Source organism: Spea bombifrons, chromosome 12, assembly GCF_027358695.1.
Source record: "Spea bombifrons isolate aSpeBom1 chromosome 12, aSpeBom1.2.pri, whole genome shotgun sequence".
Classification (NCBI taxonomy): domain Eukaryota; kingdom Metazoa; phylum Chordata; class Amphibia; order Anura; family Pelobatidae; genus Spea; species Spea bombifrons.
In genome coordinates this window covers 32,371,701-32,396,292 of record NC_071098.1, presented here as the reverse complement: position 1 = coordinate 32,396,292, position 24,592 = coordinate 32,371,701, and the positions used below count along the sequence as shown (strand labels likewise).

Below are 24,592 nucleotides of genomic sequence, written 5' to 3'. Positions count from 1 at the left end.
CATTTACCAAAGTATTCTAGAGTCAAATGTGAGGCCATGTGTCCAACCGCTAAATAAATCCTGGCCGAAATTGGGTCATGCAACGGGACAATGATCCCAAGCACACCAGCAAATACACAACAAAATGTCTGTAAAAGAACGGAATCAAGGTGTTGCAATGGGCCAGTCAACGTCCAGGGCTCAACCTGATTGAAATGCTGTGGTGGGACCTTAAGAGAGCTCTGCATAAACAAATGCCCGCAAACCTCAATCAACCGAAGCAACGTTGTAAAGAAGAGTGGCCCAAAATACCTCCGCAATGATGTGAGAGACATACAGAAAACAATTACTTCAAGTTATTGCTGCTAAAGGTGATTCTACAAGCTATTGAATCATAAGGTGTACTTAGTTTTTCACACATGGCTTCTCCATTTTGGCTTTATTTTTGTTGAACTTCCTTTTTCACACGACTATATCTATCTATCTATCTATATATAAATATATACACTGCAATCTTCATATTACGAAATTGTACGTATTTTGAAACATATGGCTGCTCTTCTTTTCCATTATCACTTGAGTATGCACATATTATTTGGAAAAAAGTGCTTTTCTCACTGCTGTATCACACCTGCTTGAATACAGATGACATGGTGGTTTTCAGTTCAGCAGGTGTATTTATTACAAAGCCGATATCTTAAAATCTGGAATTCTTCTAAAATATGTCAATTTTTTTTTAAGAAAAACTGTTTGTGCACTTCTATTTTTACACAAGGTCCTTTATAATCTCACAGAGTAAACATGTTCACGTTAAGAAAAAAAGGCTACCCACCCTCCCCATGCGTGTTTATTGTACTGAAAATAGAACACGCCAATGACACTTTTTTAGGATAAATATATCCCACCGCTGGGAAAGTGCAACAAAGGTATCCAGGCATGTTTCCGCTGCTGGCAATAGCACTCCTGGTTGCTGGAGGTATGTTTATATATGCTTATATTTTGGTGTTAATTGACTAGATCAGAGGTTTATCTGTATACCTGAGCTACAGAGATGCCTAATAGACAAGGGTTTTGGATCAATGATTCTTAAAAACACAGAAACTCCCAACAGATCGGCCCCCGTCTAGTCGCCCGTTTTTCCTGCTGTAGGAGAATTGTAGGATTTGTATCTAATAAGCAAAAAGGTTTTGGTTCCCTCTTCTTAGAAGATTCACAAATGTAGAGGTAATTTCAGGGTCTTCTCCAATGAGGTTGACTCCAACTTTCTTTGGGGTTCCATGCACAGATGATTTAATTGGTAGAATGTGGGTGAAGGTTTGGAGGGAGATGTTACAAATGAGAGTTAAAAGGGTTAACAATAAATTCCTTGAAAGAGGCAGAATCTTCTTGAAAACGGGTGCAAATTCCACAGAATGAATTTACGGATTATTTCCGTTCCGGTGATGGTTAAACACACAGTGGTTGGATAAATAAAAAACCTTTTCTGAGCTTCTAATTGGCTCACATTAACCTTGTGTATGGCTTTACTCAGCTTCCAGCTGTGGGGTCCCCACCTACCAGCCATCGGTATCCAGGGTCGTTAATGGAGAAGAGGTAGCTCCTCATAGCTGGCCTTGGCAGGTGAGTCATTTAAAACTCCATATTTTACATATGTCATGAAAACTCACGTTAGTAATATCATGAAGGTCATGGGCCAACCCTCCTTGAGTTTTATGTTACGGCACTGGTTGGTTTGTAACATGCCACACTTAATTTATTTCCTTTGTATTCAGGTCTCACTCCAGTACCTTTACAATGGATACTGGTACCACACCTGCGGAGGGACTCTTGTTGCCCCAAACTGGGTTCTGACGGCTGGCCACTGTATCAGGTGGGTAAACGTGGCTCTCCAAGGTTCAACAAGTCTTTGCCATGGTAGAGATGTGTGAAATTACCACAAAATAGACGATTTGGGGTCAGTAATGGTAACTTTGGTTTGTTTTTAGCTCTTCCTACACTTATCGCGTGCAGCTCGGAAAACACAACTTGGGACAGTCTGAGTCCGGGCAGAAAACCATCAACGTCATTAAGCTCATCAACCACTCCAGATGGAATCCCAATAACTTGGCAGGAGGGTAATTTAAATGATGACGTTACCCGTAACCAGTGACACCTTCACCTACAGGACCTACGCGTTCTTCGCTAATTCATATAAATGTCTTGCTCAATCCTTGGATAAGGATGGTGGAACCCTTGCTTTTCAAAATGATCACGCTCCTGCTTGACTTTAGGAACTGAACCCAAACCTTTGTTTTATTTAATGTTTTTATAAGTGCAGATACCCAATTCTTTGTCCTTTTCAGAAATGACATTTCCCTCATCAAGCTACAAGAAAGTGTGGAATACAGCGACACCATCCAGCCGGCATGTCTGCCCCCTGCTGGATACATTCTGCCAAACAGCTTTGGTTGTTACGTTACCGGCTGGGGTAACCTGCAGAGTAAGTCCAAGGACTGTTTACTGAACGGGTAGAACCATAAACGAAGCGAAGCCATGTAAATGATGAGTTACATGTTACACTTTCTAGCTGGCCGTGTATCTTCTGTTTGCTTTCTCTCCTGCTTGAAAAACTGTGGTTTGGTCTCAATTCATGGCTCTGCAAAGCTTTTCCATAGAGGTCTGTGCTCAGGCACGGCTCTTATCTGCCATCAGGTTCTGTGCTTTCCTTTGATGTAGGACGATGCCAGAGCTTCTGTATTTTGGGACATCGCAGGTCCGGTCGCCTCCTTAATCATGTCGTTGTTATTTCAGCCAATGGTCCATCCCCAGACAAGCTGCAGCAGGGTCTTCTGCTGGTTGTGGATCATGAAACATGTTCCCAGTCTGACTGGTGGGGCAGAGTCGTGAAGACCAGTATGATCTGTGCTGGTGGAGACGGCATTATCTCCAGCTGTTATGTACGTAACCTGAATTTTGTTTTGTTATTGGAATAACCCGGCACTCTGCCCATGTGCCAGGAAAACGAAGCATGCGCAGCTGGAATGCCTTGACAATGAATTTGATTATTTCCATTATATATGCTTGCTATTCAGGGATGAGCGTGTCTTTAACGTGTCCTCACTGCATGTTCCATGTTATAGGGTGACTCTGGAGGACCCCTGAACTGCAGGAACCCTGATGGTGCATGGGAGGTCCACGGAGTGGTCAGCTTTGGGTCTTCCCTTGGCTGCAATTACTATAAAAAGCCCTCTGTCTTCACCCGCGTCTCCAACTACAACAGCTGGATCAGCACGGTAAGTGCGGAGGTATTAGAATAGCATTTGCCCTGTACGTCCACGGCAGGTGACAGGATATGATCTCCTCGTCGGTTGGGTGGTCTTTGGCGTGAATGCATCCGAGGTAACAAATGATACCTGCGTTTACTCGCAGCCCAAATATTGCTACCATCCAAAAGGGGTGTGTCTATAGGCATGACCAGGGGTGACATCAAGGGAGGGAAGAGAGGCATCAGGAGAGGAAAGTAGGGCACGAGGATTTAAGGCTGGCAAAAAATCAGCCCAATGTAACTTTGTATCTTTCTTTTTCAGACAATCGCATCCAATTAAAGTGACTCGGGATTCCTAACCGGTCGTTTTGTGTTAATAAAATGACTCTATGTAATAAACTGCATCATACGTGACACACATATGTGGCTTTTTTAATGGCTATTTCTTTTAATGCCCATAACATAACATCGATACTCTTCAGAGATACCAGATGCATCAGAGGTTTTACATATGGATAGGTGTACCATCACACCTACTGCCAAGCACAGGGTACACCTGGGAACCTCCCCAAATTCTCAGACCCCGAGAACCTTCCAAATATTCATTTGGGAACAGATATTTCCCTCCCACCATTTATCAGATGTCAGCCCAGATTACAAAATGAACCCATTTTCCAATTTTATTTCCTAGAAACAATGTTTTAAGTCTTATTATTAATTCAATTGTGTTTGGCTCATTTCTGACAATAAAAAGAGATTTCCTTATATCGTAATATTAACATATACACATACACATATATACACTACCGTTGGAGTTATTTATCTGTTTTTATGGAAAACAGGGGTATTTCTGGCTGTAACATAATCGCAAAAGGGTTTTCTCACCATCAGGACAATGGGCGGTCCCTAAACACATTGAAAACAATGCATTTTGAGCCCGTCCATGTACGGGCTTTGTCATTAAGGGGTTAAACTTAAACTTGGATCAGTGAACACAACGTGCCATTGGAACACAGGAGTGATGGGAGTGATAAAGGGCCATTGGAACACAGGAGTGATGGGAGTGATAAAGGGCCTCTGTACGCCTATGAAGAGATTCCATTAAAAATCAGCCGTTTCCAGCTGCAATAGACATTTAGTGTGCACTGGATTTCTGGTCCATTTCATGTTATTTTAATGGGGGAAATTTTCTTTTCTTTCAAAAACAAGATTTCCCATTGACCCCAAACGTTTGAATGGTAATATATATAACAGAATGACTTCTATTGTTTTGGGAACCAAGTCATAATAAGAGGTAAAAAGCGGAAACTAAACACGGATTTAAGGATGGAATAAAATAGTTTTACTCAGCTTGGCAGGTCAACGAAGTCTTACAGAGCAGAAAAACAACCCCGAGGGGGGCATTTCAAGTGTTTTCTGGATACCTGAAGATACCTGTGGAGATGGCAGCCAGGTACCTGCACCGTCCATGGAGGATCTACATGAGAACTCAAGGTAACCTCACGTCGTATCTTCATACCTTGGATGACCTCACCTATAAATGATAATATTTATATATATATATATAGAGAGAGAGTGCACCCAGTTAGGCTTTTTGGGGTTACTATTAAGATGGGGAGGAATAATAATCACTAGTATGTATTAGAGTGGTCATTCTTGGGGGTGATTATTAGACTGGGGCAGAATAATAACCCGTGGGACGTATTAGATCAGCCCTTCTTTGAAATATTAATAACCAATAGCGTGTTGTGTATTACATTTTTCCTCCCTGGGGGGTTTTATTAACCCATGGGGCAGTTCAGCAATCAATAATGTGTGGTAGGCCTTGGATTGTTTTAGGCTGGGGCAGATAATGATCACTAGCACGCTGTGGGTATTACATTTGCCCTCCTCGGGGTTATATTAGCCAGGAGCGGATTAATGGTTACTGGTGTATCACATTTGCCCTCCCTGGGGGTTGTTATTAGTAATATTACCCCTGCTCATGACAGGTAAATCCACACCTGACAGCCTGACTGACAAGGAAGGCCAGCAGAAGCTCACTGCGCATGCTCCATCACGGAAAACCATAACGGTTGCTGATTGGATAATTGCTATTTTTACCACCCTATGAATGGCCAAGTGTCAAGCCAAGAGAGCAAGCGCGTTAATTTCGCCTAGTAATTGGTCAGTGTTCAGAGCGCATGCGCATTGGGTTCGCCCTTTGATTGGTCAGTTCCCAGGCAGTGCCGCTGTCGCCATGACTCTCTTTCATTTCGGGAATTGTTTCGCTTTGGCCTACTTCCCGTACTTCATTACGTACAAATGCAGCGGCCTGTGAGTAGCTGGTGTACCGGGGGAAGGGTGGGCTCCGGGGGGCAGCTCTCTAACTCCAGTGTCTGTGTTTCAGGTCGGAATACAGCGCCTTCTGGAGATGTGTGCAGGCCGGGGCCACCTACCTGTGCGTGCAGCTCTGCAAGGTCAGTGCCGGGGGCAGGCAGGGTGAGGGGGGCGGGTCAATGAAAGACTGGCTGATCGAGGGCAATTATGGTGGTTACAGAAGCAGAAGAGTTACAGAAGCATGGAGGGTGACTAAAGAATGCAATGCTAGGGAGAGGCTGTCAGGTCAAGTGGAGAAAAGAGGGGCTGGCGGGCTGTCGACGTAGGAGAAAAGAGGGGCTGGTGCGCTCACAACCTAGGGGAAAAGAGGGGCTGGTGCGCTCACAACCTAGGGGAAAAGAGGGGCTGGCGGGCTCTCGATGTAGGGGAAAAGAGGGGCTGGCGGGCTCTCGATGTAGGGGAAAAGGGGCTGGCGGCCTCACGACGTACAGGGGGGAAAGAGGTGCTGGCAGGCTCTCGATGTAGGGGAAAAGAGGGGCTGGCAGGCTCTCGATGTAGGGGAAAATGGTCTGGCGGGATCACGACGGGGGGGGAAGAGGTGCTGGCAGGCTCTCGACGTAGGGGGGAAAGAGGGGCTGGCGGACTCTCGACGTAGGGGAGAAAGAGGCTGGTGGGCTCTCGACGCTTGTTCTTATGGAGCGTTGAGTTTGCGTGTAACGGGGCTCTCTCATTCCGTAGATGCTGTTTCTCGCAACGTTCTTCCCCACGTGGGAAGGAGCCGTCGGATCCTATGACTTCATTGGGGTGAGATACGTAAACATACTTTCTTTCCTGCGCTCTTTGTGCTTATGAGTAACTTTGCAGGCATCTCGTTGATCCCCAGGAGTTCATGAAGGCCACGGTAGACTTGGCGGATTTGTTAGGACTGCACCTGGTGATGTCCCGCAACGCAGGGAAAGGAGAATACAAGATCATGGTGGCTGCCATGGGCTGGGCCACAGCTGAGTTGGTTATGTCCAGGTACGGCCATACGTGTTCGTATGTCCCTGAGCCTGCACTCATCTGAGTGAGAAATCTAAGTGCCAGATGGAGGATGCTGCCTCCCATAACACGGCTGCTGTCTTTTTAGGTGTCTGCCCCTGTGGGTCGGTGCGCGTGGAATCGAATTTGACTGGAAGTACATCCAGATGAGCATAGATTCCAACATCAGCCTGGTAAGCTTTATACCTGCGCCGACCTGAGTTCGCCCCTGTCTGTATTGTGTGGTGTTTCCCGGAAGGCTTGTTCACCCGGCTCCTCTGTTCCTCAGGTGCACTACATGGCAGTGGCGGCCCTCGTGTGGATGTGGACGCGATACGACCTCCCCACACATTATCGGCTGCCGGTGACTGTGCTTCTAGGGCTCAGTATGTACAAAGCCTTTCTTTTGGAGTAAGTATGTTAATGGAACACCACAGCACCACAACAGAGGTAACATTATCCTCTCCTGCAACATAGTCACGCAGCCATTTAGGTCGAAAAAAAGACACGGCTATCGATTTAGGTGAAACGATCCTATATTGAGGAACATTCTAACTGTGCCCCCAAAAGGGGAAACTTCTTGACCACACACTGCCCTCTGATGATGATGATGATGATGATTTTTTTTATTTTTTTATACCGTCTATGATGTCATTTAAAACGTGTCGTGTTTAGACCGGGGAACGGCTGTTTATTTTTTTTGTGTACTGAGACGAAACAATGAAATGAGCAACCTTCCTTTTCTTGCAGGTCTTTTGTGCACGTTTTTCTGATGGGCAGCTGGACGGCGCTCCTCCTGAAAGCCGTGGTCACCGGCCTCCTGTCCTTCAGCTGCCTCACGCTCTTTGTGAGCCTCGTCCACAGTAACTGAGGACCACCTGCCACAAGTGGACAGAAATATCATCTGTTTATCCAAGGAAGATGACTTTGGGAGTGGAAAAAAAACAGCAGTGGGACTCTTTGTGTCTTTGGATTTGTTTAAATTAATTTCCTACAAACTTTATAATAAAAAAAATATATGGACCATTCACCTCTGCCATTGGTTCCTTTCCCTGATGCTACAGTCTCTGGAATTTTGCAAAAATCAAGTATAATTTTTATTATTTTATTTTTAGTTTGTGTTTTTTTTTAAATTGTATTTATTTACATAAAAAGAACTACACATTCCTATTTAAATTGAATTACTGTAGCGCCAATGCTAAAGTAGGACATATATATATTAGAAAGTTACATGTGCTTTTATCATGTGGGCACAGATTGAGCGTACAATAAATAAACGTTTCAAATGGCGGTATCGTTGTCTATTAGCCAATGGGTCGAATGGCCACCACGTTGACCAAGGATGTGTATAAATGGGGGTTATGGGTATATCTGAAGCCCGGAGCGCTCCCTCTAGGATTGTTGGGATGGAATTAGGTGGCGTCGCACGTTGGGTAGAACACGTCGGGTCTCCGTTACGCTAACGGACTCCATTGCTTATAAAATTTGGCATTTAAAATAAATACGAGAGACGTTTCAGATTTTTTTTTACATAATTTATTAGAATACGTAGTTATATATTAAAAGAAATCACACAATACATAGAGAGCTTTGACCCCTGTGGTGTTGGTGTTCTGTACATGCATAGCGTGGCCTCCTGCCAAGGCTGCAGCTTTCTACGGTCCTCGCGGGTTTTTTTTAATGCAGAAAATAATCGAATCCGACACAGAGAGGACTCGATACCAGAACCGTTCTGCAGCCTCGTCAAAGCAGCTCGCAGGCCGTTCCTTCTCTGAAACCAACTTTCCAGATACATGCAGGAGGATCACTGATTGCTTTTGTTTTCCCCTTTTTTAGTTATAAATCAGATTGTAAAGACTATTGTCTTGGCGCTAACGAAATCAATCAAAAAAAAAAATCCTAAAACCGCGCGTAAAGGCTGGAGGTGTAGGGAGGCCAAGTGTCTCTGCATCGCCAACTGACAGATGGTCTGATTTGGGGGAATATTTAATAATACAGCTCCTTGTCCCACCAACCTGGAAGAGAAAAAAGGTGATTCATAATTATTATTATTATTCCTCTTTGTGTTCTGCAAATAATTCCGTTTCTCTTCTCTGCTGATACCATATTTGCACATTATGTGAAACTTTCCATTAAATATTGTATAATTCCCTGTATAATCTCCATTTCCTGCTGTTTTTTTTTTAGTTTATAGCATAATATAATGACTTTGAGGTGGAACCGCGAGGAGATCGGCGCTGTTTAGCGATTCCGCTTAAGGAATACTCACTTCCAGGGTGTCTGCGAACTCCAAGCTTACGGATTTCATCGTAGACGAAGATCAATATACCGAACGGGAGAGGAACAAGCCACCACTGGAATCTGTAAATATAAAAACGGGGGGGAAACAAATCAGAAATCAGCTACTCCCCGCGAACAAGCAGAGGATAATCAATAACGAAGCGGAGGCTGAGGTCGCTGTGAGCATCATTCATGAACGGTGAGGCTCGTGGGGTTCCGTATTCCACTAACTTACCGGATCGGCATGAAATTAAAGACGTTGGGCATCCCCGGGCAGTAGCAGAGGAAGCAGCCCAGGCACACTTGGAAGACGATGGCTATAACCAAAACTTTGTTTCTGTTAAAAGAAAATAGACAAAATATTTGATTCCACATTATTTAGCACATTAATTATAAAATTCTATCTTTAGAAGTACTTTTTTTCTCGATAGATGTTTCGCTTGCATATTTTCTTTGATTATTTGACAGTTTTGGAGATTTTTTGTTTGTTAAAGAACTTTAAATTTTAATTTAATATGTTTTCTTTTTCGTATGTATTTGGTGCTTTATTCAACAGCGATAGAGTTAAACAGGGAGTTGTACCTGAAGAAGCCTTGCTGGAAGGTGGAAAGCCGACGCGTTTTCCTGATCAGCACGTCGGAGATCTGACACACTTCAATACTGATGAAGAAGACGGTGTAGCAGGTGTACTGTTGGTACAGGCGCTGGCTGAAGGTCTGAAAAGGCACGAGCGACAGGAAGACATTAACAGCAACCCACGCTGGATTATTTCAATGTGAGTAGACATATCTACAGGGACCGGCAAGGGGTGTAGACGGGTTCGTGGCGTCTCACTGCAAGAACTGTAAAGCTTAACCTTCCGAAGATACAAAGATGATGCAGAAGATGGACGGGAAGTCATGCAGTTAAGATCAAAGGAAACTAAAATGGAATAGATTGCTCTAGTTCTACTTTGTGAAGATGAAAGGAATTCAAATATCTTTAAAAAAAATCAAACTTTGTTTGGCCCCTAAATGTCACTAAAAAACCCCCCAGGGTATTACCGCACCCATTCCTGGCCGTAACTGTCCTCCAGGTCTTGTAGGTGCTGGTTTTCCCACTGGGCTCGGAGACCCAGGCAGTACGCAGGATACCAGCCTTCCTGGGCCATCACGGTGAAGTAGTCCACGAATCCAGCAAATGACTGAATCACACCTAAGAACATGCAGGGAAAGGAACGTTTTTTTCTCTCTACTAAGCTTAGTTATTAAAGTCCAATGACATTTACTCAATGGGAGAGTATCATCTCTCTAGGATGAGACAACAAAGTCCCCAACGAATCCCTAATGTACTTGTGCCTACAGCGCCTTCAACAGCTCAACTATTACATGTCTCTTGGTGGGAACCTACTGGGAGTGGAGTCTCATCTCTCCCATAACGTACCAATCTGAAAGTAGGAATAGACAGCAAGCGCCTCATTCACCAGCCGGTCCCTTCGCGGGTTTCTTGGTTTAAGGTGCATGATGTCACTCTCTGCTTTCTCGTAAGCCAGAGACACCGACGGGAACTATGGACAAAAAGAAACCGGTTTAATGTGCTGTCAATATAAGTATCGTTCTGAGACGTATATCCAGGAGTCCCACCAAATACCAAGCTCACCCCAAATTGTAGAGAAAAGATGCGAGTATGAATGATGAATACCCTGGATTTTATGTGATTTAATCTCGGGGGGTATTAAATTTGCAGTAGTAATGTTAACCTGTGGAACCTAACGGCTTAAATAAAGTAACAGCCTGGTCTCTGTCAGCAAGAATAGGATTACAGAAACGTCTTGTTGAGGCTTAGAGGATAAGGCTGTCCAGATCCTACTCACGATGTCTGTGGCCAGCTCAATGAACAGGATGGTGATGCAGCCCAGGGGCAGAGGGACACTGGCCGTGATGTAGATGAGATACGGGGCCAGTTCCGGGATGTTCTTGGTCAGTGTGTACGCGATGGACTTCTTCAGGTTATCAAAGATCAGACGGCCTAAGGAATCAGACAGGTGATTGGTCCAATGAAGGAACAAAAGGTCTTTGAGGAACAATGGATGAGAACTGGGAAAAGAAACCTACATGCCAGCGTCTCTTCTCTGATACATGTTTGGGACTTCCATATTTTATATTTTTAAAAAGGTGCCCTGGTTTGGTTTGCGATATTGTGGTTGGGATGGGCAATGGAGGAGAATTGGTATCCAGACAGAGGCAAGTGTTGACGCCATCTTACCTTGTTCCACCCCGGTGACTATGGAAGCAAAGTTATCATCTAATAGAATCATGTCAGCTGCGTTCTTGGCTGCGTCCGATCCAGCTATTCCCATGGCAACTCCAATGTCGGCTTTCTTCAACGCCGGAGAGTCGTTGACACCGTCCCCTGTTACTGCCACGATGGCTCCCTTTATGGAAACAGATACAGTGTCATGTGCTTGTTATTAAGGGTCGCAAACTACTCCATGTTTAGTGACCGGCCATGGCCATCAGAAGAGCCCTGGACCAGATCGAGGACCTTAATATACCGGTTTGGGACAGACGGAGAAGTGCATTAAGGTGTATCAGCTATCGACAAAGCAGTTGTCTTACCCAATGTCAGAATATTCCCTATATAAAATACAGTAAAGAAGTCTGAGGCTCACCAATTTTTGGCAGCTCTCCACAATGATGAGTTTCTGCTGGGGAGAAGTTCGAGCGAACACCATTTCGGGGTGCATCTTCAGAGCCTCTACTAGTTCCTCGCTGCTCATGTCCTTCAGCTGACCGCCGTTAATCACGCAGGCGCGGGCATCTCTGAGGAGAGACCGTTAACTTAGTGTGACCTCATTTAATACAAACCAATTAATTTCAATTTCAATTTAAACTCTCTAGTGGCGTTTCCTCCTAGCACCCTAGCTCTAAAAGATATTCATAAAATATGGGGACATAAGGATTCTCCAGCCATAGGTCGTGGCGTTAACTAACAAGGTGTATAGGTAAAAGAGCTGGATTCGGGCCCTATTCGCGCATGAATGAACCGTTTGTGTACCGTCTGTTCACTTGTTCCACAGGGATTCGTAGACGGGCAGCGATGTCCTCTACGGTCTCACTTCCCTCGGAGATGATGCCCACACTGGCTGCAATGGCCTTAGCGGTGATTGGGTGATCCCCGGTGACCATGATTACCTGAAAAGACACAGACCATTATAACCATGGCGGTGAACATGGTGGAGACCATCCTTTCTTGTTTCTGTTTATTTATTTTTGCGAGAGCTCGTTCTCCTTTACTTACCCGGATTCCTGCGGTTCTGCATTTCATGACGGCATCGGGCACGGTGGCACGGGGTGGGTCAATCATAGAAATGAGACCGGCGAAGCACAAGCCGCTAGTTGGGAAATTCATGTCTTCCGTGTCAAAGTTAAAGCCACGAGGGAATTCCTTCTCGTTCAGGTAGAGGTGACAAAAACCTGTGGGATATCATCATAGACGGGATGAAAACTGATGTCCATTCATGTCGTACCAACTGTAACCAATGTATCCGTCTGACGTTCTCCTTCCGGTCATTTAATACAATGTAACCATGCTAATATCTCATCAAACATGAAGAGCTCCTACCATATAGGTCCTATAAGAAGAATCGACCAAACACGAGGGCCCAACGGAGTCACTATCTCACCAAACGATCCTTCAATTAATCAGTTTACTTAATCGTATCCCGTGCTATTGCTGAAAGTTGGGTAAGACCGATGTATTCTCCGACTCTTACCCAGGACTCTTTCTCCCAGGCCACCAAGGTCCATGTAAGCAGTCTGGAAAGCTTCCTTCCATTGCTCATCTAGAGGCAGCTCCTGTCCCTTTATCATGATTGTAGAACACCTCTCCAAAATCCTTTCTGGGGCTCCTTTCATGACCAGAAGATAACGGAGATCCAAAGGATCCTGCAGCTCGTGAATTGATAGCTGCACAGGAATAAAAACATTACAGAATATTCCCAGCATGGAGGTATAAATATATTGCTGGCAGATATAAAGTGACTCGTGTTCTGAGGTGTGAACATAACAAAAAAGATGTAAATGCTTCAGATAAATAATAAAGATCTATTCCTCGCTCCTGGTCAGGCTCGTTATGCGCCTGCTCACCTGAAACTTGTTGGTTGAGTTAAAAGGGACTTCTGCAGCCTTCTTGAACCTCTCCCGATATTCTGTTACGTTTCCAACGGTCAGCTCGGAGAACTTCAGCAGCGCCGTCTCGGATGCATCACCGATCACAATTCTCTGCGGGGACATCTCTGGGGTTAATGGCATATCCTAAAAGCTCTGCCTGTCAATCTTGTCCCGGAATTACCGATACATTGATGGTGAGCCACCCCAAAAACAAGCCACATACGGTGTCCATGCCGTTACTTATACTGTTCTCTGTAACAACGCATCTCCCGCTTCTCTATCTACTACTTCTCTGTCCGCTCCAATACACAACTGCCTAAAAATCTCACAGATCACAAAAATCCCCTATAAAAATCCCCCTATTAAATAAGCGCGTTGTTTTGCTTACCTTGGGCACAGGAACACCTTCCTGACCACCTTTAAAGGAAGCACGATTACAGAGACTGACCACCTTGCTCAGGGCTCTCCATGTGTCTGACGTCTGGTCAAAACTTTGGCCTGAAACATCAAGGATTTGGAGATCACAAAGCGCGTCGAAAGAGGATGGAGGACTTCGGACTGGTCAGGGAAGTGGTTTCCCAACAATTCACAAAGAGCAGTCGAATCCAGGACGCCTGGTCAAAATCCCTGACTTCACTTATTAAGGGGTCCCTTAAATTATAGGCCAATGTAGTGAGATAGACCCTCTATAAAGCCCTAGTCCAGCCATGAAAGGCTCACCTGATTGATCCTCTGTGGTGTCGGCTGAATGAATGTGGTTGTCAAACCACAAGTGGGACACAGTCATCCTGTTCTGGGTCAATGTCCCTGTCTTGTCGGAGCAAATTACAGAAGTAGAACCCAAAGTTTCGACGGCCTCAAGGTTCTTGACGACACAGTTTTTCCGGGCAAGGCGCTTGGCCGTGAGGGACAGGCATACCTGCCAAAGAACCAAAATGGGAGGGAGAATGAAGACAAATACTATTGAAGTACATGCAGACTTCCCTGCCCGCATCATACAAGTATCTAGCTAATTGCTCTTTCGCGTTTTAACGTGGACAACAAGGGCTCTTACCGTGACAGTGGCCAGCAGACCCTCAGGGACATAAGCCACCACAATGGCCATGAAGAAGACCATAGCTCTGAGGAACGGGTAGCCAATGACCATGGCAACAACAAAGAAGGTTGCCCCAAAGAAGACGGCGAGTCCAGCAATGATGTCCACAAAGTGTTCAATTTCTATGGCAATGGGAGTCTTCTCATTACCCACTCCCGATGCCAAACTCGCAATACGCCCAATGATGGTACGATCTCCTGTGTTGATTATTATTCCTGTAGCGGCACCTGCACCATGGCCAGAAAATAAAGTTTGTTATGACAGAGAGAATAACATACTTGGTTTAGATACTCAAAAAATTCAATCATAATCTCTTCTGTTGGCCAAAGAAGTGGGTAAATCTTCCACCTCAAGGTCCTCCTAATTCCATGTGTCTCCAGACTGTATCTTGAATATCCCCCATCCATAATGTCATAATAATAATTAGTCTATCCATGTTGGCATCAAAGAAATATCATAATGAAGGAGGGGGTTCAGTAATATTTAGGGTGCAGGTTTCTGATTTACCTTCGAGACACATAGTGGAGAAGAAGGCAATGTTCCTGGTTTCCAATGGGCTTTCATGGGTATATTCTGGGGAACGGGTCTGAGGTTCGGACTCTCCTGTCAGAGATGAGTTATCCACCTAAAAACGGATGCGTTTAATGAGAAAACCGTTCTGGGTTTCTGAGATCAGCCTTATCTTTCCTTAAAAAGCGTGGCATTGCAGAAATCTCATAATGGTTGTATTTTTTTCAGAGTTTATGGTGAATTTCGGAATTCATTATGGGGTGACCTGTGCTAAATGTGTTTTGACACACTTCACATTGGACCCGTTGGGCCGGCATTACCCTTGCGTCGATGGTTTATATACCATACTCAATATGGCCGGGTTGCCCCATTTTAGGTCAGGTTACCTTGCATCCCTGTGATGTTGTGATCCTAATATCGGCCGGCACACGATCCCCTCCTTTAATCTCCACCAAGTCTCCGACTACCAGCTGGTTGGCATTAATCTGAAACTTCTCCCCATCCCGTATGACGGTGGCTTGCTAGAAGACACAAGAGAACGCAAAACCGTGCTTTATATATATGATAAACATTCATTTTACAAACTTTATTTAGCTTAAAACACGTTGTTAAAAGCCTAAACGCCACCTGCTCCTTCAGTCTACCTGCGAAGACGCGTTTCTTATTTGTCGCGTTAATAGTTCTAACACTAGGTGGCACACAGTCATCACGCTGGTGGAAGATCTTGTCCTGAGGTCGGTTACGTACCCGGCGGCAAATTATACTAAATGCGATGCATTGAGAGACGCCCCTCAAACACCTCTTTAATTAAGGGCTTTATTGGTAAGTATTTATCTTGTTACCTGCGGGACCAGGTTCTTGAAACTTGCAATGATGTTGGTGCTCTTAAATTCTTGGTAATACCCAAAGCATCCGGTAACAACCACAACAGTGATGAGGGTGACGGCGAGATACAGCTGTGAAAGAGAGAGCACGTGGTAGTGAGGCAAAGGTGTGGGCGATCGGGTTAAGACCCAGTCGGTGGCATGGAGACTGGGACAATGATGAAGAGATGCAGTGACATGAAGACTCCATTAGTGGAGAGATGACCAAGGCGGTGGCATGGAGTCTGGGACAATGATGAAGAGATGCAGTGACATGAAGACTCCATAAGATGACCAAGGCGGTGGCATGGAGTCTGGGACAATGGTGCAGCGACGTGAAGCCTTCATTAGTGACAAGAAGACACGAGAAGTGACAGAAAGACCCAGAGAAGAAGATGGAGAAGCAGGCAGTGACTTAGAGACCCAGCAGAAACCACTTTTAAACTGGAATACGCTCCACGGAATAATAGATATGGGACACTGACTGACGGGAAGTGGGGGAACGCGGTCTCGTTGGTCAGCACTCACGTTGTCCGCACTGGTGAGGTCGCCTTGCGAGCACTGAATGCCGAAAGCAATAAGGCAGATGACGGCTGCCACCCACATCAGGCACTGCAGCCCTCCGGCCAACTGACGGGCGAACTTCACATACTCAGGGGTGCCCTTCGGGGGCTTCAGCTCGTTGGGACCATCACGAGTTAGTATCTCAGCCGCAAAACCACTCTTGAGACCCTGTGGGAAGGAGAATCAAATGCCGATGAAAACAAAATATTTTTATAAAATGTAAATATTTACTCATGAAAAAAAAAACGATTGGCCGGGATCGCAGCTCCGCTTTGCAGACTCACCTTGGTGACGCTTGTCTGGTATTTGAGTTCCAACTCTTCTATAGTCAGCTCATGGTCATTCTGGAGAAAGTAAATACAGATAATTATTTGTAGTGATGAACATCAGGTTTCCTCCATTAAGCTTAGTTAATGAGTAGATTGTGAAGATGTTCTTCTCCGTTTGGCCTAGAAGGGTCTGAGTTGTTTTGGGGCCAGTTGCTTAGTTTATTTCCCTTAACACACAAGGATTCCTCTCTGATCATCATCATTTTGGAATTAGAACTTAAGTTGTATTGAAATGATTGCATCACTCGTTGTCTTTGGTTATAATGTGGACCTCTAAGAGTCCCCCTGGACATATAGTATCCGCCCCTGCCACCGAGAAGCGGTACCAAAAACTGTTCATTTTAGAGTAAAGAAATTATAGAAACCCACACTAATTCCGAATCCCTCTGACTAATCTCAACATCCCCGTAACCTTCCCCGTTCCCAGTCCTCACAATGTCCATCTCCTTCTTCATGTTTTCCAGCTTCTCCTTCTTTTGTACGCCTTTGTTCTTCTTCTTGATTTTGACGTCCATGTCTCCATCTTCTTGTCTATCCATCTCCACCGAGTAGAGGTCATAATTCTCCTAGATGGGGAATGGAACAGCATAACGTGTTAGAGGCTTTTAATACTCTGCTAAACGACGTCCACGAAGACCTGAAACTCAATGAGTTATAGACCAACAGTTCCGTCTATCCATCTATCTATCCATTATCTATCTATCTATCTATCTATCTATCTATCTATCTATCCATCATCCATCTATCTATCCATCTATCCATCCATCCATCCATTATCTATCTATCTATCTATCTATCTATCTATCTATCTATCTATCCATCATCCATCTATCTATCCATCTATCCATCCATCCATCCATTATCTATCTATCTATCTATCTATCTATCTATCTATCTATCTATCTATCTATCTATCTATCTATCTATCTATCCCCTAGCCCCTTCCGTGTTTGTAACCCCTTTAATTTTTGTAGCCCCCTCCAATGTCTTCTTTTCACCTTAAACAAAGCACAGAGGGGGTTTTCTCGTTAAACAAACACAATGTTTGCTCTGCACTTATCTCCCCGCTTTGTTTCTGTAAGCCGGGCTCATAGAAATCCACTTCTAAGTCATAAGCACTTAACAAACACCCGGCGCGTTCCTTCATTGTTCTAGCGTGTACAATGTCACCTGTAAAGTCAGAACGGGATAAGATATCTTATCGAAAGACTCCGAATTTACAGGGAAAGGGCGTAACCCTTTGTTCTCCGTCCCGTACATTCCGAGAAGTAAATGAGAATGTTACAATGTAAACCTGGTCCTCAAGGGCCACCAAACGTAAAGGTTCTCAGTATAATACATGTTAGGGTTATTCCATTCTAACTACAGAAGCCCGCTGATCCAGGACAATAATGTCTCCTTTGGGGAGATCCTGAAGGTCGATGGTTTAGTTAGTACCCTGAGCTCCTATATCATAGATCGAGTGTTAGGGACAATGTTTTACTTTAAAAAGAACCCTAAATGGATAGTTTTTTAATGTCTTACATTACCATTATCACTGACGATAAACTGTTTTAAATTTTAGCACAACAGGTCATAATCTGAAGCTAGAGGATCAGAGGCCGAGATGGAATATAAGGAAGTTTTACTTTACAAAGAGGGTGGTAGATAAGTGGAACAGCCTCCCAGCAGAGGTGGTAGAGCGTAATACAGTGAGGGGATTAAACATGCACGGGATAGACATACGGCTCCTGAATCTGACGAGACCAACGACTGATTAAGGTTTGAGTCTTTACAGCAGGAGAAACGGGCGACTAGACGGGGGCCGGATGGGGCCGATCTGCCAATGACATTGTCATTAACCCCTTAATGACAAAGCCCGTACATGTACAGGCTCAAAATGCATTGTTTTCAATGGGTCTAGGGACCGCCCATTGTCCTTAAGGGGTTAAGTGTGTACATTGTATTTGTTTCATTGGGAATTTGCTGGATCCAAGATATATCTATATGCTTTTATCAACCAAACATGTATTCAAGCGCCCCCCCAGCTCCAGTGCATTATTACAATTTATTCACAATTTTCTGTTAAGCGAATAAAAACTGTAAAGAAAATGACACAAAAGACGGCTCGGCGATAGCCTGCGAGGATTCACCAAAGCACAATAAATCCGGATATATTACATTGATACATTTTCCCGATTGATACAAAAACGCCCGATACATTAAACTGATAAATGGATACATTTTAGACATTTTGTCAGTAGTCTAAATTAGTTTTCCGTGTACAGCCAATGAGAGACAAGCAGGAAAGTGAGGCTTTTTCTCATTGGCTGCAAAACAGTTTTCTATCCATATTGCCTCAAAACTTCTCCTGGTCACCCCACCCCATGTTGGCCAGATCTTTCTACACCAGTTACCCCAAGTCCTTGTTCTCTTCACCCCCCCAGTTAAATAAAATCTGCCTCCTTGTTGAAATAAACCCTAAACTCCCCGGATTAAGAAGCGACTGACCACTAAGATTCCGACTCCGCATTAAATAATAATAAAATAATGCTCCCGTTATCCTATGTATAGAACGTTAAAGGTAAACTAAGGCTCTCGAGGCTCCTGACGATGATCAGAGACACTCACCTTCTTCCCCATGCTGGTTCTCTGTTGGGTCTTCCAGGGATTTCGGGCAGATTGGTGGTTGATGCCAACAAATCTTGGCTCGCACTCGGGGGCACCTTTTAAAGCCCAAGAAGTTCCCCCTCCCAGTGTTAAAGAGTTCGTCTCCCGCCCCGCTCCCTCCCGACGCCTTTACGTCTTTTTCTTAGATCCGATCTCAGAGTTGTGATAAAACAAGGACAAGCTGATTGCAGAACCTTTTCATGCCCTTCAACCATCTCCAGCGCGTAGAGCAGCTCCATGACCACATGGACGAGGACTCGAGGGGGGTCCTGATGTGTTTTGGATACAAGAACCGCAGTTTGAGGTCATCGCATATAAAATAAATACAGGAAATTCATAGAAATCTGATAAATAAATATAACTGTGGTGCGTCATTTGGATGTCGGTGACCATACAACGCTGCCAATCAGTTTTGGTTTCCATGCTGAAGGGTGCAGGGGGGCAAAGAAGGCAGAGGCTAGTTGTGTGAGGGCAATGATGGCACAGACCAACTGTTGAAGGTGGGGGGGCCCGGGGCAATTTTTATGCCCCAGGGCCTGGCGGTTTCTGGTTACGCTCCTCAGGCAAAGGGACAAATGCAACGGGGACCACCATGATAATTTAAAGGGACCCCCCAGCTCTCACATGCATTAGAGTGTCCTTTTAATGCTACATTCTTTCAACAAGCGTTCCATGAGATCCCAATTTTTATCTCGGGACGGGGACGTGGGCTTCTGCTCCTCGGCTGGATTATAACGGGGGGCCGAGGGAACCTTTTAGAGAATTTAACAGCGTTCCCTCTGTCCAAAACAAGTAAATATACATTTTCACGCGGCCCGAGTTAATGGATAACTCTGATAAAAGCAAAATTATTACCGTATCTCTAACACGGTATAAAAATAACACAAGCAAAAAAAAAATCACAAACTTCACCCAAGAAAACTTTGTGCAGAATAATATGTAAATAAAGCGAAATGCGCGGGTATGTATCGGCTCAGACGGCAAAACGCGTCGGATTGTGCATAGCTTGTGTTTGACAGGATAACTCTATGAATGTCAGGCAGGTCTCTCTGTACTCACTAGGAGCATTAATATTATTATTAATAATAATAATAATAATAAAAAAAATTAAATAATAATACAAATAATATATAAAAATAATAATAATAATAAAAAAATAAAAATAATAATAAAAATAATATGTAAAAATAATAAAAAAATAAAAATAATAATAAAAATAATATCTAATAATAATAATAAAAAAATTAAAATAATAATAAAAATAATATATAATAATAATAAAATAATAATAAAAATAATAATAATATTTTTTACAATAATAACATTTTTTTTTTATCAGCTGATTACAGATCTGGAATCCCCCTAAGTTACCAGACCTGGTCGTTTATGACGCATTTCACTTGAACTCTTTGTTTTTGTGAATAAACCCCAAAAATGTAACTTTAATAAACCTTCTCATTCGTTCAGCTAACTAGATTTTTATAGAATGAAGTCCTGGCTCCTTTATAACGATTTATTTATATATGGCGAATATTATTTATTTAATATGAACGTGTGACAGGAAAGGGAGCAGGAAGTATACGCGGTATTCAGTGGGGAGGAAAAAGAAGAAATAGATCTTGTAAATTAGATTTTTTTATTTTTTGAGATGAAAGTTGACATTTAAAGCAGAAAGAACGCATTTGTGTTCTGTATTTACAGAGCCGGTTACGGCTCATACTCGCTGCCCTCGTCTCAACGACCCCTTGAAGGTCAGAAGCGCGGCGTTGGTATGTACAAGGGTCTCTGCGCTCTTATCAGCAGGTAGAGTCATATCGCGCATGGGTAACACTTACAAAAAAAAAGGCAGCCAAGAATGCGGGTGCGCCGGCACACAATGTAAACAATCAGGAATGTGTGCAAGCGATCACGATATTTATTCTGCTTCCGTTACATATTAAAGCATCGATACAAATGTTACTATTTGTTGCTGTTTTCTGCGATTTAATGTATTACGATTTATCTGAAAACAAAGCGATGAATGATGAAACACGCACGTCCACACGTCTGCACACACACAACAAACACGTGTCGTTGTTTTTATTTACTCTGACGCAAAGGCAGACAATGGAAAAGTATCCCCTCCACACGCACGCGCATGCTGGTTTGGTTGAAGTCCGTTCCTCCATCATACTGATCAAGTACCTGATCTCTAGTGTGTTTAACGCATTTTAATGCTCTCTTGATTCACCCATTTATTTATTTATATATATATATAATTAATAATAAATAACAATATATAATACATATATAATAACAATTGTTATAATATAATATTATTTTTATGTATTTTCTGTGGTTTCTGTTCTGTTTCCTTCGCTTCCATCTCAGCCTCTGAGTGTCAGATGATGGCCTCTTGCTGTATCTTTTCTCCTCCTTTTTTACAGGTGTAACAATTACTTGGGTGGAAAAATGTCTGGAGTTGTGCGATGTGGATCCCAGGTTTCCGGCTGCGCCTTCACAAAGTGGAACGCCAAAAAAAACTTGCACAAGCTTTATGTTAAACATCACATGTTGCGGGTCTAGCCGGATTCATTGTTTATGAATAAACTCGGGAAGTTTGCACTAACCAGTTGCATTGGGACACCCAGTAGAATTATTCAGGGTCATTTATGTGGATATGCAAAGGGCTGAGGATGTTGGAAGGAAGCGCAATTGCACACTTTCATCACTAGATGGCGCTGTGCCCGACCGTCCATCTGTAGACAAATATTATTAACACCAACTTTTCTATAGACATATATTGTTATTATTCTTATTTATTGTTTTATATAGCACCATCAGATTCCGCAGCGCTGTACAAAGGGTAGACAGAGCAGTATACAATATACCAAAATGACATTCAGAAACAGCAGGTGAGGAGGGCCCTGCTCAATCAGTAACGCCGTGAGAAGCACACTTGCACGCTTTCACCAATAGATGGCAGCACAATTCAACTAATGGCCACTGAATGCAAAAAATAGAATACTGACAAACGACAATAAGAAAAGAGATTTATTATAATGTGATGGCCAAACAAAACGCTAAATTATGGCAATCTCTTGATATATAAGAAAAACAGTAAAACCAATCAGGAAGAATGTACAGCAAACACACAGTTTTCAGCATCTGATATTTTTAATATAAAATGATGATTTATTTGGGATGAGGATGCAGGGATTAGCGTTAGCCATATAAGGTTGAAGTGGAATAAGTGTAGACTCTTGTTGTGTAGTAAATAACGAGCGCTATCCAAATGGCGTTCACAGCAATTCCTATTCCCAGGGCTACCATGTTCAAAATAAACGTTGTCCGCGACTCACTGGAAGCAGAAGCCATGTCCCTGCGTGCCAAGGAATCTCGAGTCTAAGAGAAAACATAAAAAAATATATTATATATAATATATTTATCTATTTGTGTATCCAGATCAAAATGCGTTGGTCTACAGAACCGCCTCGTGTCTCAAATAATCGGGGATCTCAACTGTTTGGAAAGAGCTGCAGGTGAAACATCTAAAAGGTGACATTGTTACAGAGAAACAGAGACATTCTAAGGAGCTTACATTTGATATTTATATTACTTTACTGGTTGGGGGGGTAGAAAGACTTTATACATTCGCTCAAAATCTATTCTATATTTCTAAAATAATATTTCCCAATCACCTCTAGGGATAAACACCGCAGACCATCCGGTGCAAAGAAAAGTAACATGAAGAAAAGTGAGATCTGGACACAAGAAGGCGGACTTTAAGATGTTACAAATATTTCTAAATTTTATTCTTTTTTAACCCTTTTTTCTTGACCCCCCCCATTTGTTTCTCTCTATTCAAAGGCCTTTGTCTCTGCCCGTTCTCTCTAAAGATTTGACCCTTCTTGGTCCCACCATTACCTTGCAAGAATAAATCAGAGCGGCGATCCCAATTGGCCAGCAGCAGCAGAGAAGGTTGAAGATGGACAATCCCAAGTAATCCTTGTAGGTCGCAGGAACAGGAGATACGCCTATCACAGCAGGCTGAGAATTCACCACCATATTGTTAATGGTTTGAGTTGGGCCGTGTTGTGGAGGATATGGAGCAGAGTTGGGATACGATGGAGGATACGGAGCAGAGTTGGGATACGATGGAGGATACGGAGCAGAGTTGGGATTAGGAGGATAGTTCTCAGGAGAAGCCATGTTTTTCTGCTCTTGATCCATTGTGATTTGTTATGATGTAATCTGCTTCTGGAGACGATGTTTCTTCAGCGCTCCGTAGGAGATAAGCGCCTTTCCTTCAGATGCTCCGGTCTGCAGATAGCGCAGGCAGATAATGTTACACTTTGAGGAAGTGTCTGAGCTTTATAGTCACTTTTCCATACAGGTGACGTCTAAATGCCCCAAGAAAGAGGGCAGGATTTGAAATATAAACCATGTTGACAAATCTCTTTGTTCCGTTTGTGACATTTCTCAGTGTTTAACCCCTTCCATTGTTTACAACTAAATCTAAATGCGGATAAATAATATTATTCTTCTGAAATATATATACTTTATATACATTACCAGGTGTAGAACTGCATAATAAAATAAATACCATAATATTCTATACATTTATAATATTTTTTTTATTGAATGTTCATTATACAGAGATGGGTTTTTATAATGTCTTTTTGTGTCACGTTTGAAAGTCGGTGGAGGACATGGAGCATTTCTGGAATATGGTGGAGGGCATGGAGTGGTGTCGGATTACGGTGGAGGGCATGGAGTGGGGTGGGATTGCGATGGAGGGCATGGAGTGGGGTGGGATTGCGATGGAGGGCATGAAGTGGGGTGGGATTGCGATGGAGGGCATGAAGCAGTGGTCAGGATATGGTGGTGGACCTTGTGCTGGGTTGTTGGGTTTGTCTTCTCGATTTATTGTTTCTCTTCCTTGCAGACATTTGTTTGAGGTAATTTGCCTCCTCTTCTTTGCTGTTCGCCTGCAGGCAATGCATTTAAAGAATGATATAATTGAAGACAAGTATGAGGAAACATATAAGTTATTTACCTTTACGGGAAACCTTCAGGATCAGATTTCTGAATAGCTGAGGAGGTCACAAAACAGTTTGCAATCTACAGAAGGAGTTCTTCACTATTCAACCCCATCTGACAAATATCAAAGGATGGATAAATATTTTTCCTCCAAAACCGATCTCTTTCCATTTAGTGATCAGACCAGGTGTACAAGCGAACAGCCGGTTTTCACCAAAATAGGCATGTTTTACCATTCCATAGTTTGGACCCTCCCACGAGGAACGCCGGTGTAAGCGACTGTTTACTCAACACTAAATACTAACTCACATCAACCATACCCCAGAAGGTCTACCTCCACTCTTCCCGTATTACCCCCCATAAAACATTCTGCTTCAGATAAGTGTTTTTTAGATCTTGATGGATGACGTTGTGATCGATTCCAGTTATAATTGTGAGTTTAATGTCCGGTTTCTACTAAATCTTTTCCACTGGGGATTAAGATTCACTCTTTTGTTGTCTTGGACTGAGGTTGACATCAATGTATCGACTACATTTCCTCCTCTCTAAAATCTCTTTTTGGTTTT

At 43.4% G+C, this 24,592-nt stretch overlaps 3 protein-coding genes and 1 long non-coding RNA gene across 4 annotated transcripts; 2 read left to right on the top strand and 2 right to left on the bottom strand.

Moving 5' to 3' along the window:
• The first annotated feature begins 892 nt into the window (after positions 1-892).
• Positions 893-3,643, top strand: LOC128469856 (chymotrypsin-like elastase family member 2A). Its single transcript, XM_053451651.1, has 8 exons — positions 893-955; positions 1,511-1,599; positions 1,752-1,849; positions 1,965-2,093; positions 2,322-2,458; positions 2,770-2,915; positions 3,099-3,251; positions 3,546-3,643. Exons 1-8 carry the CDS (start codon positions 916-918, stop codon positions 3,561-3,563), a joined length of 810 nt encoding a protein of 269 aa, XP_053307626.1. The 5' UTR covers positions 893-915; the 3' UTR covers positions 3,564-3,643.
• Positions 3,644-4,544: 901 nt separating this feature from the next.
• Positions 4,545-5,282, bottom strand: LOC128469874 (uncharacterized). Its single transcript, XR_008346001.1, has 2 exons — positions 5,200-5,282; positions 4,545-4,757 (listed from the first exon to the last, which is right to left on the bottom strand). It is a non-coding gene; the product is annotated as an uncharacterized LOC128469874 (long non-coding RNA).
• A 125-nt stretch (positions 5,283-5,407) lies between these two features.
• Positions 5,408-7,592, top strand: TMEM147 (transmembrane protein 147). The gene is made up of 7 exons (XM_053451657.1): positions 5,408-5,539; positions 5,613-5,682; positions 6,281-6,346; positions 6,426-6,562; positions 6,672-6,756; positions 6,852-6,973; positions 7,313-7,592. Exons 1-7 carry the CDS (start codon positions 5,463-5,465, stop codon positions 7,431-7,433), a joined length of 678 nt encoding a protein of 225 aa, XP_053307632.1. The 5' UTR covers positions 5,408-5,462; the 3' UTR covers positions 7,434-7,592.
• A 678-nt stretch (positions 7,593-8,270) lies between these two features.
• ATP4A (ATPase H+/K+ transporting subunit alpha) lies at positions 8,271-19,103 on the bottom strand. Its single transcript, XM_053451635.1, has 23 exons — positions 18,966-19,103; positions 16,790-16,921; positions 16,311-16,370; positions 15,991-16,194; positions 15,442-15,555; positions 14,986-15,120; positions 14,597-14,714; positions 14,048-14,316; positions 13,714-13,912; positions 13,382-13,491; positions 12,970-13,104; positions 12,597-12,789; positions 12,122-12,297; positions 11,879-12,015; positions 11,493-11,643; positions 11,087-11,255; positions 10,695-10,849; positions 10,265-10,388; positions 9,891-10,036; positions 9,425-9,558; positions 9,078-9,179; positions 8,832-8,923; positions 8,271-8,577 (listed from the first exon to the last, which is right to left on the bottom strand). Exons 1-23 carry the CDS (start codon positions 18,975-18,977, stop codon positions 8,549-8,551), a joined length of 3,096 nt encoding a protein of 1,031 aa, XP_053307610.1. The 5' UTR covers positions 18,978-19,103; the 3' UTR covers positions 8,271-8,548.
• Between the last annotated feature and the right edge of the window lie 5,489 nt (positions 19,104-24,592).

Excerpts from the sequence above, each read along its gene's own strand:
- LOC128469856 (XM_053451651.1), top strand. The coding sequence starts at position 916 with ATGTTTCCGCTGCTGGCAATAGCACTCCTGGTTGCTGGAG. Across the intron at positions 956-1,510 it reads AGCACTCCTGGTTGCTGGAG|CTTCCAGCTGTGGGGTCCCC; the intron begins GTATGTTTATAT and ends GGCTTTACTCAG. Across the intron at positions 2,459-2,769 it reads CGGCTGGGGTAACCTGCAGA|CCAATGGTCCATCCCCAGAC; the intron begins GTAAGTCCAAGG and ends TTGTTATTTCAG.
- TMEM147 (XM_053451657.1), top strand. The coding sequence starts at position 5,463 with ATGACTCTCTTTCATTTCGGGAATTGTTTCGCTTTGGCCTACTTCCCG. Across the intron at positions 6,347-6,425 it reads GATCCTATGACTTCATTGGG|GAGTTCATGAAGGCCACGGT; the intron begins GTGAGATACGTA and ends GTTGATCCCCAG. Across the intron at positions 6,974-7,312 it reads TACAAAGCCTTTCTTTTGGA|GTCTTTTGTGCACGTTTTTC; the intron begins GTAAGTATGTTA and ends CTTTTCTTGCAG.
- ATP4A (XM_053451635.1), bottom strand. Across the intron at positions 15,121-15,441 it reads TCAAGAACCTGGTCCCGCAG|CAAGCCACCGTCATACGGGA; the intron begins GTAACAAGATAA and ends TGTGTCTTCTAG. Across the intron at positions 11,644-11,878 it reads GTGGAACAAGTGAACAGACG|AGATGCCCGCGCCTGCGTGA; the intron begins GTACACAAACGG and ends GTCTCTCCTCAG.